At 34.0% G+C, this 16,636-nt stretch overlaps 1 protein-coding gene across 13 annotated transcripts in view; it reads left to right on the top strand.

Annotated features, from left to right (window-relative positions):
* SLC4A7 (solute carrier family 4 member 7) overlaps positions 1–16,636 on the top strand; it is a 111,880-nt gene that overhangs the window by 53,286 nt on the left and 41,958 nt on the right. For 6 of the 13 annotated variants that reach the window (XM_059939038.1, XM_059939041.1, XM_059939036.1 and 3 more), the window contains exons 4-9: positions 3,280–3,418; positions 3,960–4,120; positions 6,188–6,376; positions 8,852–9,220; positions 13,967–14,082; positions 15,992–16,149. In XM_059939038.1, coding sequence (XP_059795021.1) covers positions 3,280–3,418; positions 3,960–4,120; positions 6,188–6,376; positions 8,852–9,220; positions 13,967–14,082; positions 15,992–16,149 — 1,132 coding nt within the window. The remainder of the gene's footprint in view (positions 1–3,279; positions 3,419–3,959; positions 4,121–6,187; positions 6,377–8,851; positions 9,221–13,966; positions 14,083–15,991; positions 16,150–16,636) is intronic. The other 7 variants (XM_059939048.1, XM_059939046.1, XM_059939049.1 and 4 more) reach the window with 2 other exon arrangements.

Raw genomic sequence — 16,636 nt, 5'->3', positions numbered from 1 at the left:
GAAATTGAAGGAAAAAATACTGCAAATTAAGCCTAAATAAGTAAAAGAAAAGAAACAATAAAAATGAAAGCAGAAATGAATAAAATAAAAATCAGACCAGCAGTAGCAAAAATCAGTCAGACTGAAATCTGGTTCTTTGAAAAGATCAATAAAATTGAGAAATCTAAATAGCCAGACTGATCAGGTGAGGGAAAAAAAAGATACAAATGACCAGCACCAGAAATTTTCAGTAAAGATTCTACAGATATTAAAGAATAAGGAGGGAATATTATGAATGATTTTATGCCAACAAAATTGATACTTCAGATTAAATGGGAAAGTTTCTTAGGAATACATGCTATTAGGCAGAAATGGGTAACTTGAATTATCCTACATGTATAAAAAGAAATTGAATTTGTAGTCTAAAGCATTCCCACAATGGAAATTTACTCCCAAATGTCATCAAACATATAAGAATGAAATAACACAGACTCTGCCAGAAAATTGAAGATGAGGGAACACTTTCCCATTCATATTGTGAATCCAGCATTACCCTGATACCAAAACCTGATGAAGATGTTACAATAGAATAAAACTACACACTAATTATTTCTCATGAGTATAGATTCAGAAATCCTTAACAAAATAAAAGCATATCTTATCCAGCAATACTTAAGAGGGATAATACATCATGATGGTGGTAATCTGAGTAGTGGCCCCCACAATGTCCATATTCCTACTGTCCGGAGCCTGTGAATGTTAACCTTATTTGGCAAAAGTGAATCTGTAGATGTGACTAAGTTAAAGGATTTTGTGAAGTGGAGATTATGCTGGATTAATGCAGATGGGCCAGATTTAATCACAAGGAGTCAGAAGATCAGAGAGGAGATGGTAGTTATAGTGATGGAATGAGGAGGTGTCCAGACCTAAGGAATGTAGGCAGCCTCCAGAAGCTAGAAAAGGTAAGGAAATGGATTTTCCCCTAGAGCCTCCAGAAAGAACCAGCCCATGATTTTTTAGCCCTGTGTAAAATTCATTTTGGACTTCCGGTCTCCAGAACTGTAAGAGAATAAATTTGTGTTATTTAAGCCACCAAGTTTGTGGAAATTTGTTATAGCAGCATTAGGAAATTAATACGATGAACAAGTAGAAATGCAGGGTTGGTTTAAAATTTAAACATCTATCAGTGTAAATAAACATATTAATAGTATAAAGGAGAAAAACCCATATAATCATATCAATAAGACAGAAAAAGCCTTTGACAAAATTCCTCCTCTCTAGTTTGCTAGGAGTTAAAATTCTGTCTTTAGATAAATTCTATTTATCTACATCTAACAAATTCTATTTATTTAGAATTTTTCTAAATTCTATTCTAGAATTTTATCTCCTTGCAAACTAGGAATATTAGAAAACTTCTTCAGTGTGATAGAGAGCATTTAGAAATGCTGGTGAAAGACTGAATGTTTTCTCCCTATGAATTGGGAAAAGGCATGGATGTCTTCTCTCACCACTTCTGTACAACATGGTACTGGCACACGTAGCCAGTATAATAAGGCAAGAAAGAAATGAAATGCATCCAGAAGGTAAAGGAAGAAGTAAAATTGTTTTTATTCATAGTTACAGAATCATATGTGTAGCAAATCCTAAGCAATCTACAAAACTACAGAACTAAGTGAGTTTAGCAAGGTTACAGGATACAAAATCAGTGTACAGAATCAACTGTATTTCTATATAGTAGCAATGAGCAATCTGAAACTGAAATAAAAAACAACACAATAGCACCAGAAATATTTCTTGGGGATGAATTTCACAAAAGATGTGCAAGACCTAATTGTTGAAAGGTTCAAATATTAGGAAGTTCAGTTACATTGTGTTTTTATTTGTCCTGCATCGGTCTTAGAGTATTCCTTCATTATGAAGACCCATGTCGTGTACATACGGGACAAGTTTCAGATATGTTTTTCATACTGCCTCTTCCCCTGTTCTTTATATTTTCCTCTTTCTGGAGTTTTTCTTGTGCGACTTTTTTATTCTGTTTTCTATATCTCTTAACCTTGCGTGTTTTTGTCTTATTTGTCATTGATGCATTCTGTGTAACCTCCTCCTCCTTAGATCTGTCTTTTCCTTTAACAATTTTGTTTCTAATCTACTTTTTAAAAAAAAAATAAATTAATTAATTAATTTATTTTTGGCTGTGTTGGGTCTTTGGTCTTTGTTGCTGCACAGGGGCTTTCTCTAGTTGCGGCGAGCGGGGGCTACTCTTTCTTGCGGTGCACGGGCTTCTCATTGTGGTGGCTTCTCTTATTGTGGAGCATGGGCTCTAGGTGCGTGGGCTTCAGTAGTTGTGGCACGCGGGTTCTAGAGGGCAGGCTCAGTAGTTGTGGCACACGGGCACAGTTGCTCCATGGCATGTGGGATCTTCCTGGACCAGGGCTTGAACCCGTGTCCCTTGCATTGGCAGGTGGATTCTTAACCACTGCGCCACCAAGGAAGTCCTTCTAATCTACTTTTTAACCTGTTTTAATAACCCTCTTGCAGCTGTAAGTTCCTGGAGGTTTGTTTACTTAGATGTAAATTTTGAGTTTGACCTCCTCTATTATATTTGGAAGAATTTGATTTTGTTTTTAATTGATGCTTGTTGTATGCTTCAGTGTTTATTCTGGGACATCTGGGGCTTTCAACTGTCCTGGACTAGAATGTATGCTAATTTCTCTGTTTGGGGATCCTGTACCACACAGGTAGTTTAAACTCAGATGTCATGAGTGGCAGTGACCTGTCTACCTCCCTAACCTCAGCTGACAGACTTTTGCTTCTCCATGATAGTAGGAAAAGTTAGTTTTGAGTTTTCTCATCCTTTTTTTGGAACTTGGGGATTTCTTTTTTTACTCTTGAACTTAACTACATATTGATTAAATATTTGAAATGTTCTATATTATCTAACATTTCCATCTATTTTTGGTGAGGAAAAGGTCCTGTCTTATGCATAGTGTTTTCTTGTTTTTGGATGTTGCTTACTGTTATTTGTTTGATTTACATTAGTTTGTTAAAGATTAGTGTGACTTTAACATATAATTTTTCTTTTTCATCTGTGGAGGTGATCTTTCTGTAAAATTCTTTTGTTCTAGATTGTTGGTCCTTGTTTCCTTCCAGAATTATAGTATTTTAATAATAATGAAAAGAAATTTGTTCTGATGGAACATATTTATAACAAAAGCATTTCATTTTCAAAATTTAGAATTTACCTTTGTATTAATTGAGGAAAATTTTGAGTGTATATTTTTAAATTCTGATTTTGTCAAGACACACCATCCCAGAGAGTCCAGTTCATCCTGGGTACTGAAGATGATGATGAAGAACACATTCCCCATGATCTCTTCACGGAAATGGATGAGCTGTGCTACAGAGATGGAGAAGAGTATGAATGGAAAGAAACTGCCAGGTGATGATACTCTCTCAGTTTTTAACTGCCTTTACTTGGTTTCTTTTTGTAATGAGAATATAAAATTGAAATTGAGACATCCAGTGCTTTAAAACAATGAGTAGAGAATTTCCTTCTGTCTGGAAATTTTATCTTTATTCTCAAAATTTGTTTCCTTAAATAATTCTTAATGCTATAATATAACAAAAGGAAATATGTTACCGTAGACTTATAATTAGAGGAAACAAATTTGAAAAATCAACATCTTGCATATTTAAAGTTTAAAATAAGATTGGAAGCTGAAACTATGAATTTCCAGAGTTTGTTTCTGTAAACTTACTACAGCGATAGCTAGAATAGAAAGAGGAACTACAAAGGTAACTTGTGCCTATCGACATTATAGGCCGTTAACCTAATTTGTAAAAATGTGTTTGTAGCGAAATTTTGTTTTGGTGGTGGTGATCTTTGTTTCTGTTTAAAAGAACAAGCTTATGTTTATCATATTAAAATAAACAAATGGAATCATTATTTGTAAAATATTGTTATACATTATACATTTCAGATGGCTGAAATTTGAAGAGGATGTTGAAGACGGCGGTGACCGGTGGAGTAAGCCTTACGTGGCGACCCTCTCTTTGCACAGTCTTTTTGAACTGAGAAGTTGCATCCTAAATGGAACAGTCATGCTGGATATGAGAGCAAGCACTCTTGATGAAATAGCAGGTGATAGCAAAGTGACTTCTTTATAGTTAAATTGTATTGAAGTTAGAGATACTTAAATAAGGAAAATAAAGTGGAATTTAGACCATTGATTTGACAGTTACATGTTGAGCTTCCATTCTGTGCAGGGCAGTATGAGGAGTAGACATATAAATAACCCTTTTTGTCTTTGATAAGTTTGGAGTCTAAAAGATTAAATTAGAGAGATGTAACTACGGTTATCAAGAAGAAAGTGACTAGTGCCATAAGCAAGATATGGAGCCTGTTCTCTGGAAATGCAGAGGAAGGAGCTTTTTGTTTCTTTGTTGTCTGGACCAAGGTATCGGGAAGATACAGAGAGTACATTAACTATACAACTTATCCATAGAATTTGAACACATGGCAATAAGGAGCAGGGTGGTGCAAGAGAAAAGAAAGTATTCTAAGGAGGAGGAAGAGAAGGAAGAAAAGTCTAGAAAGTATAGACAGCTATGAATCTCAAAAAAGTCAATTCTCTGTGAGTATACAGATTCTTGAGATATGTTAGAAAAATAAATTAGAGGTGGATTGTGACTAGCCTTGAATTACTGGGTTAAGAAATTGGATTTTATTTGGTAGGCATTTTGGCTGTCAATGATTTTTAAGTTGGAGAATAGTATGATCTCGATGTGTGTCAGGGATATCATTCTGGCAAGAAGAGGTAGGGTGGCTTTGGATAAGAAGAGGTTAGAAGCAAGGAGGTCATTTATTCTCTTGGAATGTCTAGGCAAGAAGTAATGACGATCTGATGTCTGGTAGGTAGTAGCAATGGAAACGAAGGAGAGAAAATCGAAGGATACTGTGGAGGTAGAAAGAAGGAAAAGATAGCTGTGATAAAGCTATTTGGTCATTAACTGAAGTTGCTCAAAACCAATATCCAGTTCAGTAGTAATATATTTGATAGTGTGACTACCATTATAGATTGCCCAATATAAAAACAAAAAACTATTGTATTTGATCTTCAAGAGGACCATAAATTTATTAGAATTTCTCAGGCTAGAAATATCAATACGTTGATATTACCAGATTGATAGATTTGACCTTGTGCTGCAAATCTTTAAGTTATCAAAGTCCTTACTTTCTTGTTTTATATAAATGACTGAAAAACTGAGTTAGGATTAGGAATATTGAATTTAGATATATTCAGTATGTCTTACTTTGGCTTTTAATTATCACATAATACAATATAATATTTTAGTAAATGTATAATCCAGTGTTCATTTGTATGGTAGCCTGCAGTCATGGTGTTACTGTTAAGAGTTTACCTGCTAGGTTGATCCCTTCCAGTTTTCTCTCAGAGGAATCTTATCATAGATTTGAAAGCCTGACTCTTTTATCTCAAGTTGCTGCCACTTTTAAAAAATATTTATATGTACTTTATAAATTAAAAATAGTCCAGGCACCGCAGTAATGTATAAAATGTCATTGCCATCAATCTCCCCATTTCCCACACCTCCCTCACAGCCTGATATAGTCATCTTTCTAAAACTTATTACTTCATATTTTATCTATTCAGTTACTCACTGGTTTTTCTACCTCTGGGCGAGTGAGAGCAGAAACTTGATCTGCTTAGTTAATTGCTGTATTCCCAGCACATAATAGGTACTCAGTAAATAGTTAATGATTGAATGAATGAGTAGAGATATGCATCTACAGTTTTAGGGAAAAGTATGAGGTGAAGCAAGAAAATACCTTCACTTCTTAGGAAGCCAATATTTGAATATCCATTTTAATAGAATTTATTGTATCATCAGTAAAGCACCTTCAACTATATAGGAAGGCTATTGGTGAATAACAGTAGCTTTTCAATAAATAATAGTATTTATTAAAATAAGGGTCTCTATTAATATGTTCATTTTTGTTGGATAATGTTCATATTTATCTTTATGCATCCATTATTCAATATTAGAAGAGAATGATACTTTCTAGAGCTATTTAAGAATCTTATTTTTCTGGTAAAATTTCACTTAAGATTTATTCTGTGTTATAGTCATCCAAGTGTTAGTTTATTTAATAAAAATGATTGTTATCTATGTATTTTTCTTTGCCTAGATATGGTATTGGACAACATGATCGCCTCTGGCCAGTTGGACGAGTCCATAAGAGAGAATGTCAGAGAAGCCCTTCTGAAGAGGCACCATCATCAGAATGAGAAAAGGTTCACCAGCCGGATTCCCCTTGTTCGATCTTTTGCAGATATAGGCAAGAAACATTCTGACCCTCACTTGCTTGAAAGGAATGGTGAGATAAGTTGTGGCATTCAATTTTTGCTAACACGTCTACACTAATGGCATTCCAGTGTGTTACAATTAGCATTCTGTAAAAGAAACATATTTTTTCTAGATAATTACATAGGCCTTTATCTTTTTAATTCTCTTTAAAATAATAATTTGTGCATTTAAAGATTTCATTTCTAAAATGTCTTTACAACGTGACAGAATTATCTGTAGAAATTACTTAGATGAAAAAATTAAGCATTTACTCTGTTAAAATGGGACATTTAAGTATTGGTAATATTTAAACACTACACTATACGTAACCCTGAATTACTCTCCTTCTTGCTTTTTTGTTTCTGCTGAAGAATTCTTGTATATTTGATAAAAGAGCCATAAATTATTATCTATAAATTTAATCTTTTGAAAATTTTAAGTCTTGTGTTTGGGCCTTTAATATTAGATTTTTCCTAGAGATTTTTTTTTTTTCTCCTGAGTATACTTTACTTGCTGGGCATAAACAAGTATTTTGGGGTTGGTCTGCTGATTTCACTGCTTTTTATTTACATAATTTGTGAAAGGTTTTTGTGCTTGTTCCTGTTTTATGCTAGGGATGATGGAGTTGATTTTTTTCAAGCCATTGAGAATGGCACAGACCCACACACTGCTGCTCTCCCCTCTCATTCACGATCTAGCATGGGTTATGTGGGACATGGGGAGAATGTGTTTTTGTAGCCATTTACCTATGTCACTGTCTTAAGGCTGGCATGCTATCACTGGGGTTCTATTTTGGGTCTCAAAGATAGCTCTGATGACAGTGACTGGAAAAATCCAGGTGCAAAGAATTGGAGCTGGTTTTGAGGGTCACTGCTGCCTCTAGTTGCTACCATTACCCAAGGCTTGTGAGAATTACAGTGAAGAGGAGTGGAGGATGGGCCACAAATCCTTCTGCTTATCTTTTCTGTCTTTGAAAAGAGTATGGCTTTTAACTCTTCTACAAGCACACAGTCTCAGGTGGTAGGATTTAACATGTCTAAAGTTGACAGTACTTAGTCATCGTTTGCAGCTCAGTGTAAGATAATTAAGTCCATTTTCTTCTGAGCATTTGACCAATAAAACTCTTTTTAATCTATTTAAAATTGTGCCTTTCTATATTCAACGAACCTTAAGAATGAAAGAAATCTCTTATGGACCTAAGTTCAATCTGAAAGCAAGCCATCTATGTCACGTCTTTTTTTCACCTTTCCATGTATTGCATATGCTCTACTTTAGTGAAGTGAATTTGTTTCCCTAGAGAGATCATATTAAATCTTTCTTCCCCATATGCGGTGGTTCCTGATTATTCTCCAATTGTCAGTTGATTCCTTTTAATCATAAGACAATGGCTATTTTCTTTTAGATGCCATTTTAGCATGGGCATTCTGTTATTTTGTTATATTATAGTTGTAATTTAACAATTTTTTCTGCATGTAGCTTATTTTTTAACTAAATAGTGGTGGTTTATGGATTAAAAGTTCATATTTTTAATATTTCTGGGATCTCTTGAGCATGTAGCTTTGATTACTTAGATCATGTGAGGTTGTTATATTTCTCATGCTTTTCCTGAAAAAACAATGTTATTCCATTAAGCCACACTTGGTTAGAATAACCAAGTGTTTGAAGTATAACTATACCTGACCTTTTGAAATACTGTAGACTTAGCTTCCTCATCACTCTTGTTGGTAAGAAATACTTTCTTCTTAGCTAGTTAAATTAAAGATTGTATGTATTTGTTTTAATTTATCTGCTGCATTAGAAATGGAAGCATATTTTAGGACATTTATTAATATCAGATAATGAGCTCAAGAATATGTATCTTTTAAAATTGACATTTCTCTTTTGAAAAAAGAAATTCCTATAACTTGTCTTATGTTTTTAAATTTTACTTGAGAGCGCTATCAGTAGGTGATGCCCTATTGACTTAATGTTATTGATATCACCTTTAAGTTAGGAATTATTAGATACCGTTAATGTGGACTTTTCTTATGAGAGAATATGTAGCAGTTCGGTGCAATGTAGATAAAATGCAGTAAATATCAGTGCTGGTAAGTTTTGTTTTGGGTTTTATTTCTTAGATTATTTTTGTGTTATGTTCTCATTTGCTATTTATCATTTTTTTAAGCAGCAGCTTTCCATTGATATTATTCTTTAATTTTAAAGCCACACTATTGGACATTCTCATTACTAACAGAATATCGTCCCCGACCATCTATCATTAGCATTGTTTTTTATTTTTTGTTTTGATTTTTGGATACATCTTCAGAGAACTAATTACAGTTTAAGCCATTTTTCAATGATTTTCTAATACTTAAAAATCTGATTGTCATACTAACCCTGATAGCATGAATTTGAAATTTTGGATCTTTTTTAAATCTTGCAGTTTATGGTGTAAATTGATTTTTTTGTGTCTCATTTGTCTTCTGCAGTGAACTTCATCACTTTTCATTTATTTGTTTTATCTCAGGGGAAGGCCTTTCAGCCTCCCGCCACTCTTTGCGAACAGGTCTGTCTGCCTCAAACCTTTCATTGAGAGGAGAATCACCTTTATCTCTTCTTCTCAGTCATCTTCTTCCTTCTTCAAGAGCTGGAACCCCTGCAGGCTCGAAGTGTACAACCCCAGTACCCACCCCTCAGAACAGTCCTCCTTCCAGCCCTAGGCTCAGTCGCCTGAACTCCAGAAGTTCCCAGCAGAGGCAGCTTCAGGCCCCAGAGCTACTGGTTTCACCTGCCAGTGACGATATTCCCACAGTAGTAATTCATCCGCCTGAGGAAGACTTAGAAGCACTGCAAGGCCAGGAGCAGAAGAATGAGGAAAATGTTGACATAACTTCAGGCAACTATTCAAAGTCCTCCATGTGTGGTGCTTTCTGCCTCTGGATCACTTGCACTTGGAATGCCTTTCAAGCACATAGCTTTAGCAGCATACATAGATAATGCTTATAATTTATTTTGACTTCTGCATGTTTTTTTCTTTATAGTATATTACAGAGAAGGATAGAATTATTAAAAATTTTAAGTTTTAAAAAGACTCCAAATAAGACTACACATAATTTAATTATTTTTCAAAAATTTTCACTGAGATTTTACAGGTCAATGCATTTGAATGGTTCAAAAAAATGTAGACATTTTTACAAGTAATCTTTTAATTTGCCATGATTAAAAAAATGGTGGCCCTTCTTGTGCATTTCATTCCATAAGGTGAATGAACACATGTTTTACATAAAGTAAAATGGGGTGATATGCCTTTTATCTACTATTTGGTGCTTTTGTTCAAGGAATGCAGTATGTTTTAACCTTCCTAACAAAAATAGAATTGAATGTTCTTTTTCTCATTTTGTCTCTGAGAAGATTGAGGTTCACTAATGACTGCCTGGCATCATCATTATTTCAAGACTAGTTTTATAATTTGGAATAGACTTTACTTGTCCTTTATTTAATGCCATATCTATTTTTAATCCTAATGCACCTTGAAATTTTCAGGACTAGAATTCCAATAGTTGTGGCTAGGAGATATTTCTACGTGAATTAGAAAAATCATTTCTTAGTGGATAAAAGGTTTGTAACTCACTTAAGGGTTATTATATATAATTTTGGCTCTTCCTCTTATATATTAATTATATGCACATTTATACATATATATCTTTCTACCCAATTCATATAAAAAAGTATTCTTTAGTGACTATGTTTTACTGACAGCTAAGCATCAGCGTGACATATGAACACTAACTATAGTGGTTTTAATCACATAATTATTATCACATTTCTGCATAACACTGAATAATATATAACACTTCAATAGTAGCTTATAGTTATTGGCCTGTTTGATGTGTATAAAATTTTGTGTAAGTTGGGTGGATATACCTATTTTCAGAAACTCAGGCTCAGCAAAGTTAAATAAATTCCCCTGGATCGTACAGCTAGTAAGTGACAGCCCATGTCCTCTGACTAAACATCCTGTGTTCCTACCAGTATATGACCAACCAGCCTCTCCTTCTCTTTATTGGCTGTATCCAGACATACTAAATACATTTAATCAAAGCTCATTGTAGTTGCCAAAAAATGATACTTCTAGAAGTTAAAAAATAGAAGTTTTGTGGTTAAATCATTGTAACATTAATTATGATAGTACTTATAGTAACCATTGTTTCATAGGTTGTCACACACAGTGATGTATACTTTTCAAATATCATATTTCTAATTTGTCTAACAATTTGATGAGTTCATGTTATCGCTGTTTGTAAAATGAAGAAAATTAAGACTTAGAGATGTTAAGGTTATACCGTAAATGACCACAGCAAGGAATTGAACCCAGATCTACTTATAACAAAATCTATAGTATAGAATTTCATTGTAAATTTTAATACTTTGTGGAAAAGATAGAGAATTATATAATGAGGTAACTAAACAAAAAAGGGAAAAAAATCTAGAAATAATTACTCAGAAATAACGAACATTCTTATTTTAATTAAAAAGGACTAGCAAGGTTTACTATTTTTATTGAGCAAAAATGACTTTAAAGTTACTTCCCCTTGCATTTGTTTTTACCTATATCTGTCAGTAATACTGGACATTTCTTGTTTTACCAGTTTCAATGTTATTAATGATAAGGGACTATAAATTTTATATGGGGAGGAAGGGATGTACAGGTTCACAATGGCTTATTAGGTCATGTTGTTAAGAGGATAAAAAGAGCAATTTACTGAAAATTGAGGGACACAATTAAATTATTTCCCCCTCTGCCATTAAGTATGCCATGAGATTTATTAGCCTTTCTGAAGAAAAGAAATCAGAACGTAGGGAAAAGAGGGAATTTCTAAGGAAAAGGGAGAGCTTATAATTACTGTTTAAAAAGACATTTATAGAAGGAATGTAATTACAATAATAGGGGCAGCTCTATATTATTCCTTGCTTAGTTACCTTTGCTGCTTAGAGCAGCTGGAAACTCTATAAGTTTTCCTGAAGTCTGATGAAGAAGGTGGCCTTGGCATCATTTTTGAGAGACTAATGTCATAGATTTTTGTGGCACGAGGTCATGATTTGTGAATACCTGTAGTAAAAAAAAAAAAAAGAAAAAAGTGGTGTTTCCCATTAGTTATTTTTTGGAGAATAATTATGTAAAAGACGTAACTCACTTTTAGTGTTTGTAACTGTTTTCTGACTCAGTGTTTCTCACGCTTGGCACTATTGACCTTTTGGGGTGGACACTTCTTTGTGGTGGGGGATGTCTTGTGCGTTGTGGGATGTTGAGCAGCACCCTTGGCCTCCACTCACTAGCCGCCAGTACACTCCCTAGTGGTGACAACCAAAGATGTCTCTAGACTTTGCCAGATGTCTGTGGGGGGCAGAATCTTCCCCAGATGAGAACCACTGATCCAAATACTTCTACTTTCAAACTTTTAATGACAGAAAACTGATATCTTTGATTTCTGTTTCTCTAGGTAGCTTTGCTATTTCAAGAAAAAGAATGTAAGGGCACAATAATAGATTTACTACCAGGGTATGATTTTTAAATCCCAGTACTGATTGTATACATACTCATATTTGTTTTTTCTTTTGCTCAAAGCAAATAAAGTCCTTCTGAGTTATTTGTGCTAATGATAGTTTTAATTTTGGGGAATTTACTCATTTAATTCTGAGCTCTAGGAATTTACTGTAGGAGCAGGGACCTTTTGAAGAAATAGCTTTAACTTAGCTGAGAGTAGGAAGGATTGCATGGAGAAGGCAGTGGTGGGAATCTCTAAGGTGTGCCTGGCATGCTGACTTTAACAGGTTCAAGGTGACCAGGTGAGCCCATGACTTCACGTCATTTCTTCTGGCTTTGTCAGTATTGAGTTGCACATTATTTCTTCCTCCCATTCTACTGTGTCCTTGTTTTCCCTCGGAGCCTTCTCCCCATTCCACTCTTCTCCCCAAAATCTGGTGGCTGGGACTGTTCTGGGAAGCTGTGCCTATGTTTTTTTTTGGTTACACGTTTGCAGGTTGGATGCATTTAGTAGTTAGCAGTGTGTGTGTGTTGATGGTCATTGCAGTTGCTGCCAGGGCCTTAATGATACTCTTCATTTTCTTGTGTGGGAGTTGGTGGAAACCACTGAAAAATACTGGTTCACTTTTTTTTTTCCACTTGGGCATGTATTTTAATAAAGGAATGGACTCTATTATGGAAGTGTAGGGACAAAGTTCAAAGAAGAGGCTAAAATGGTGAAAAATTAGTTAAGTTTTAGGAAATAGTTTTTATTTCAGAATTGTTTAATACTTCTAGGGAATTGAGCACATGGCTAAGGGGATACTTGCGCATACTTTTTACACTGAGATTTTTGCGTCAGAGTGACATCCTAGTGTAGATATTTAACATAGAAGTGGGTATCACAAAGGTCTTCTTTCACTAAGTTTAAGCAGTAAACTCAAATGACTTAAAGTTACTAGTTAGTGTATGTTGTATTCTGTAAAAACGAAAACTCCCTTAGAGGCATTGAATATATCTGATATGCTTAAAATTTTGGAACTCAATTACAAATATTAACTTTAAAGTTTATAGGATCTAACCACAAACAATTTAATTGAATTTCTGTGGGTCACTAGATTGTCTGGAGTGGCAGAGTTAAAACTAAAAGTAAAGACTGTTGTTAATTGTCTAGTGCATCTTCTCCGTGATACTCAGTGTTTTGGGTAATATTAAATCTATATTCTTGAACTAGAAAGTCTTGGGTGTTTTGAAAAAATTAGATACATTTAATGGTAGAAATCTGTGTTAAGTACTTCAACATTTTTGAGATTTGAACTTTATGCAAAATTCGTAGTGGTAATGATTGGTCATATGCTACTGGGTGTTTTTATGTTATTGTGTGAATTGTTGCTGCTGAGTGTTACTTGAAATGAGTATACATAATGCATGAACATATATCTATCATTTGTAATACAAACAAGCTAATTTAATAGAACGTGTATCTAAAATAGTAAAAACATTACTATTATGTTTTAACATATTTCTTAGGAATAATGACAGTAGGCAGCACATAAATTTTACACAAGAGAATGAAAATTCTTGAGGAAACTGTTAAGATTAGGGATGATTATGGCAAAATTAGTGTACATTTAGTTGATGTGGCTCTTAACATTTTCTGAGTTACATTTAGGTTTTAACAGAAATTTTATATTGTTATTGATGTAAGTGTGCTAGACATCATTAAGCTAACTTAATGATGTGCAGTTCACATGTCTACATGTCTACATGGATACATTGAAAATGGATGCCCTAAGTATTTCTAGTGGTGATCAGACCCAGGTCTTCCACCTTCTACTCACTTTTTCTCTTTTTGCAAAAGGCCACCATTTTTGTAAATGCCAATTATATTATTTAAAATGTTAAAATATATAGCTTCATTATTGCTTAAAATGTTAATATACTCTTGCTGGTATGGTACTAACACTTGGCACCTTTTTTTTTTTTTTTTTTTTTTTTTTTTTTTTTACCTAACACATTTGCTTTTAATAAACCATCACTTTCAGGATATGAGCAGATTCAGGTTACAAAGTGAATTTTCTCCTTACTAGTTTGGAATTTGTTTGTTCTTAAATACAGGTATTTTGGCCTCTCCACAGTCTGCACCTGGAAACTTGGACAATAGTAAAAGTGGAGAAATGAAAGGTAATGGAAGTGGAGGAAGCAGAGAAAATAGTGCTGTTGACTTCAGCAAGGTAATTCTGTTATTAACTATACATTTTCATAGTCATTTTTACTGAGAAAATTGTAGCATTGTGGCTTTATTAACATTGATTATAATAATTTTTTAATAACTGGTGCCTATAAACCTGCATGTGATGCTTGTGATATGTTAATTTATGATCAGAAATTGTGAGAAAGGTAACAGTCTCATAGCACTTGAATAACGTTATATCTTACTAGTGTTAGAAATTCTGAAAAAAGAATATATGAATAATATGGTATTTTTATCTATACCTACCCATAGATATCATGAAACTTCAGTACCTTTTGAATTACAGTCGTTTGTTCTGGAGCTACCACCACTAGAAAGATTAATTCTGGTAATGATGTTACAGCAGTAATGATTCAGCTTTTTCTCAGCTGTAATGTGATCCCAGAATTATTGTCTTATGGTGTCAGTACTTTCTGGAATGTCACTGGGAAACATTGGTGCTTCCCCATGGGTAGGTAAAGGTAAAGGCATGGATTTAAAAACAATTCACCTATCTCAACTATGATTTTTAATTGTGGTAGATGAGTATTTAAATGAAATATAAAAAGAACTTATTTCAAAAGAACAGGGCAAAAAACTACAAGTTCAAATTACAATTGAATTTAAAGCATACTTTGTGAGTACTGCCTCTGAATAATTGATCCCCTGTGGCCATTGTAAATTTTTTTATTGGTATTTACTATAGGATACAATGTCAGACTTTTAATTAAATGTGATTATTTCAAGTAAGATTCATTTTTTAAGCCTTTATTTTATGATGCAAAGTCTATAAATCACATTTTGCAGAAAAGGCATTTAAATGATGATTTGCGGTAGCTTTGCTGAGCTTCATGCTCTAAAATTATAAAAAGCTTTGCCAAAAAAAAGCCTTGCTTATGGGACGTTGTACTGTTCTAAGTCGATCATATTTTTACTGGTGCTCCAATTATTTCAGATGAGTGTAAAGTGTTCAGTATCTAAATTGCAATGAATAAATTACTATAGTTTACGTTATACATCTCCTCTAGACATGGCAGATGCCATTTACTTTTGTTCCTCTGTCACAGTTTTCCTTTTTTTACTTGGTCTGTCCTTGTGTACACCTCCTTATCTCCTGTTGGGCAGGAGTCTGCCTCCTGGCACTGTAGTTGTGGCACACTGGGTGTGGGACTCAAGAGGCCCGCTGTAAGTGCTGGTTTTATTTTAATAGATAGCCCTGTAAGTGGTTGTTTAGTGCCTTGTGTGAAACTGCGTATAAACGAAGAAGTTGCCATACTTTGATATTATGCTCGTAACCTTTTCTTTGTAATTATACACAGACAACTGAATTTGATTATATAGCACTACCATATATCTATACCAATTATGGCTATTGTAGTTTTAAATAAACATAATTTTTCCCACTGAATGAAGATACTGGGGAATGCCCAGAGTTCTTTAAAATAAAAAGGACTTATAAAAATACATAAAATATAAAGGAACTAATTGATTTCTAAGATTAAACAATAGATAATAATTAAATGAATATTTTTAGCACTGTGTATAATTTCATGGACCACTGTTAGCTTGTGAACTATATTTTTGTCTTTAATAGTTTTTAATGAATACTGCTATATTCATTGAAAATTTTCTCTAGTTTGTATGTTTGGTAATTTAGATCTCTGAAGTAGTAAAGACTATGACAGTAAAACAGTTGGGAGTATTGTTTGGTAGATGTGTTTTGCTTGCTTTTTTGTATTTGTCTACTTCATTCTTTGTATTTGTGAGAATTTTGGCATTTTTACATCCTTTAGATCACCAGTTTTGATTAGCAAATAGTAGTCTTAAAAGCATCTTTTCTTTCCTATTTCCCTCTGGTCTTATTAATACCATGCACACTTTATTTTTAATTATTATTTATTTGTCACTAGGTTGATATGAATTTCATGAGAAAAATTCCTTCGGGAGCTGAGGCATCCAATGTTCTGGTGGGAGAAGTGGATTTTTTGGAGAGACCTATAATTGCGTTTGTGAGACTGGCTCCTGCTGTTCTTCTCTCAGGGCTGACCGAGGTCCCTGTTCCTACAAGGTAAAGAGAGGGTTAATTCCAGTTAACATTCTCCCAGAATGTCCAAAATCTAAAAAATTTTATTCACTGAAGGAACATGTTGCTTTATGCAGCATAGCACAGGGAGATCGGCTCGGTGCTTTGGGATGACCTAGGAAGGATGGGAGGGAGGCTTAAGAGGGAGGGGATATGGGGACATGTGTATGCATGTGGCTGATTCGCTTTGTTGTGCAATAGAAACTTACACGGTATTGTGAAGCAATTATACTCCAATAAAGATCTGTTAAAAAAAATTGATAAATTTAAAAACTCAAATTATAAATTAAAAAAAATACATTGGATTTATATTTTTACAAGAAGTTCGGTATCTTGGGAGCTTTGGTTTAAAAAACAGTTCATCATTTTAGACATAGTATGTTCTGTGCAGGCACTGAAGTCATAGAGAATGGAATTGAATCCTTGCTCTGCCACTTTTTGTGGGATGGTCAAGCCAGACTTCAGTTCTCTA

The sequence above is a fragment of the Balaenoptera ricei genome, chromosome 11, assembly GCF_028023285.1.
Source record: "Balaenoptera ricei isolate mBalRic1 chromosome 11, mBalRic1.hap2, whole genome shotgun sequence".
NCBI classification, from domain to species: Eukaryota; Metazoa; Chordata; class Mammalia; order Artiodactyla; family Balaenopteridae; genus Balaenoptera; species Balaenoptera ricei.
This window is presented reverse-complemented; position numbering and strand designations above follow the sequence as displayed.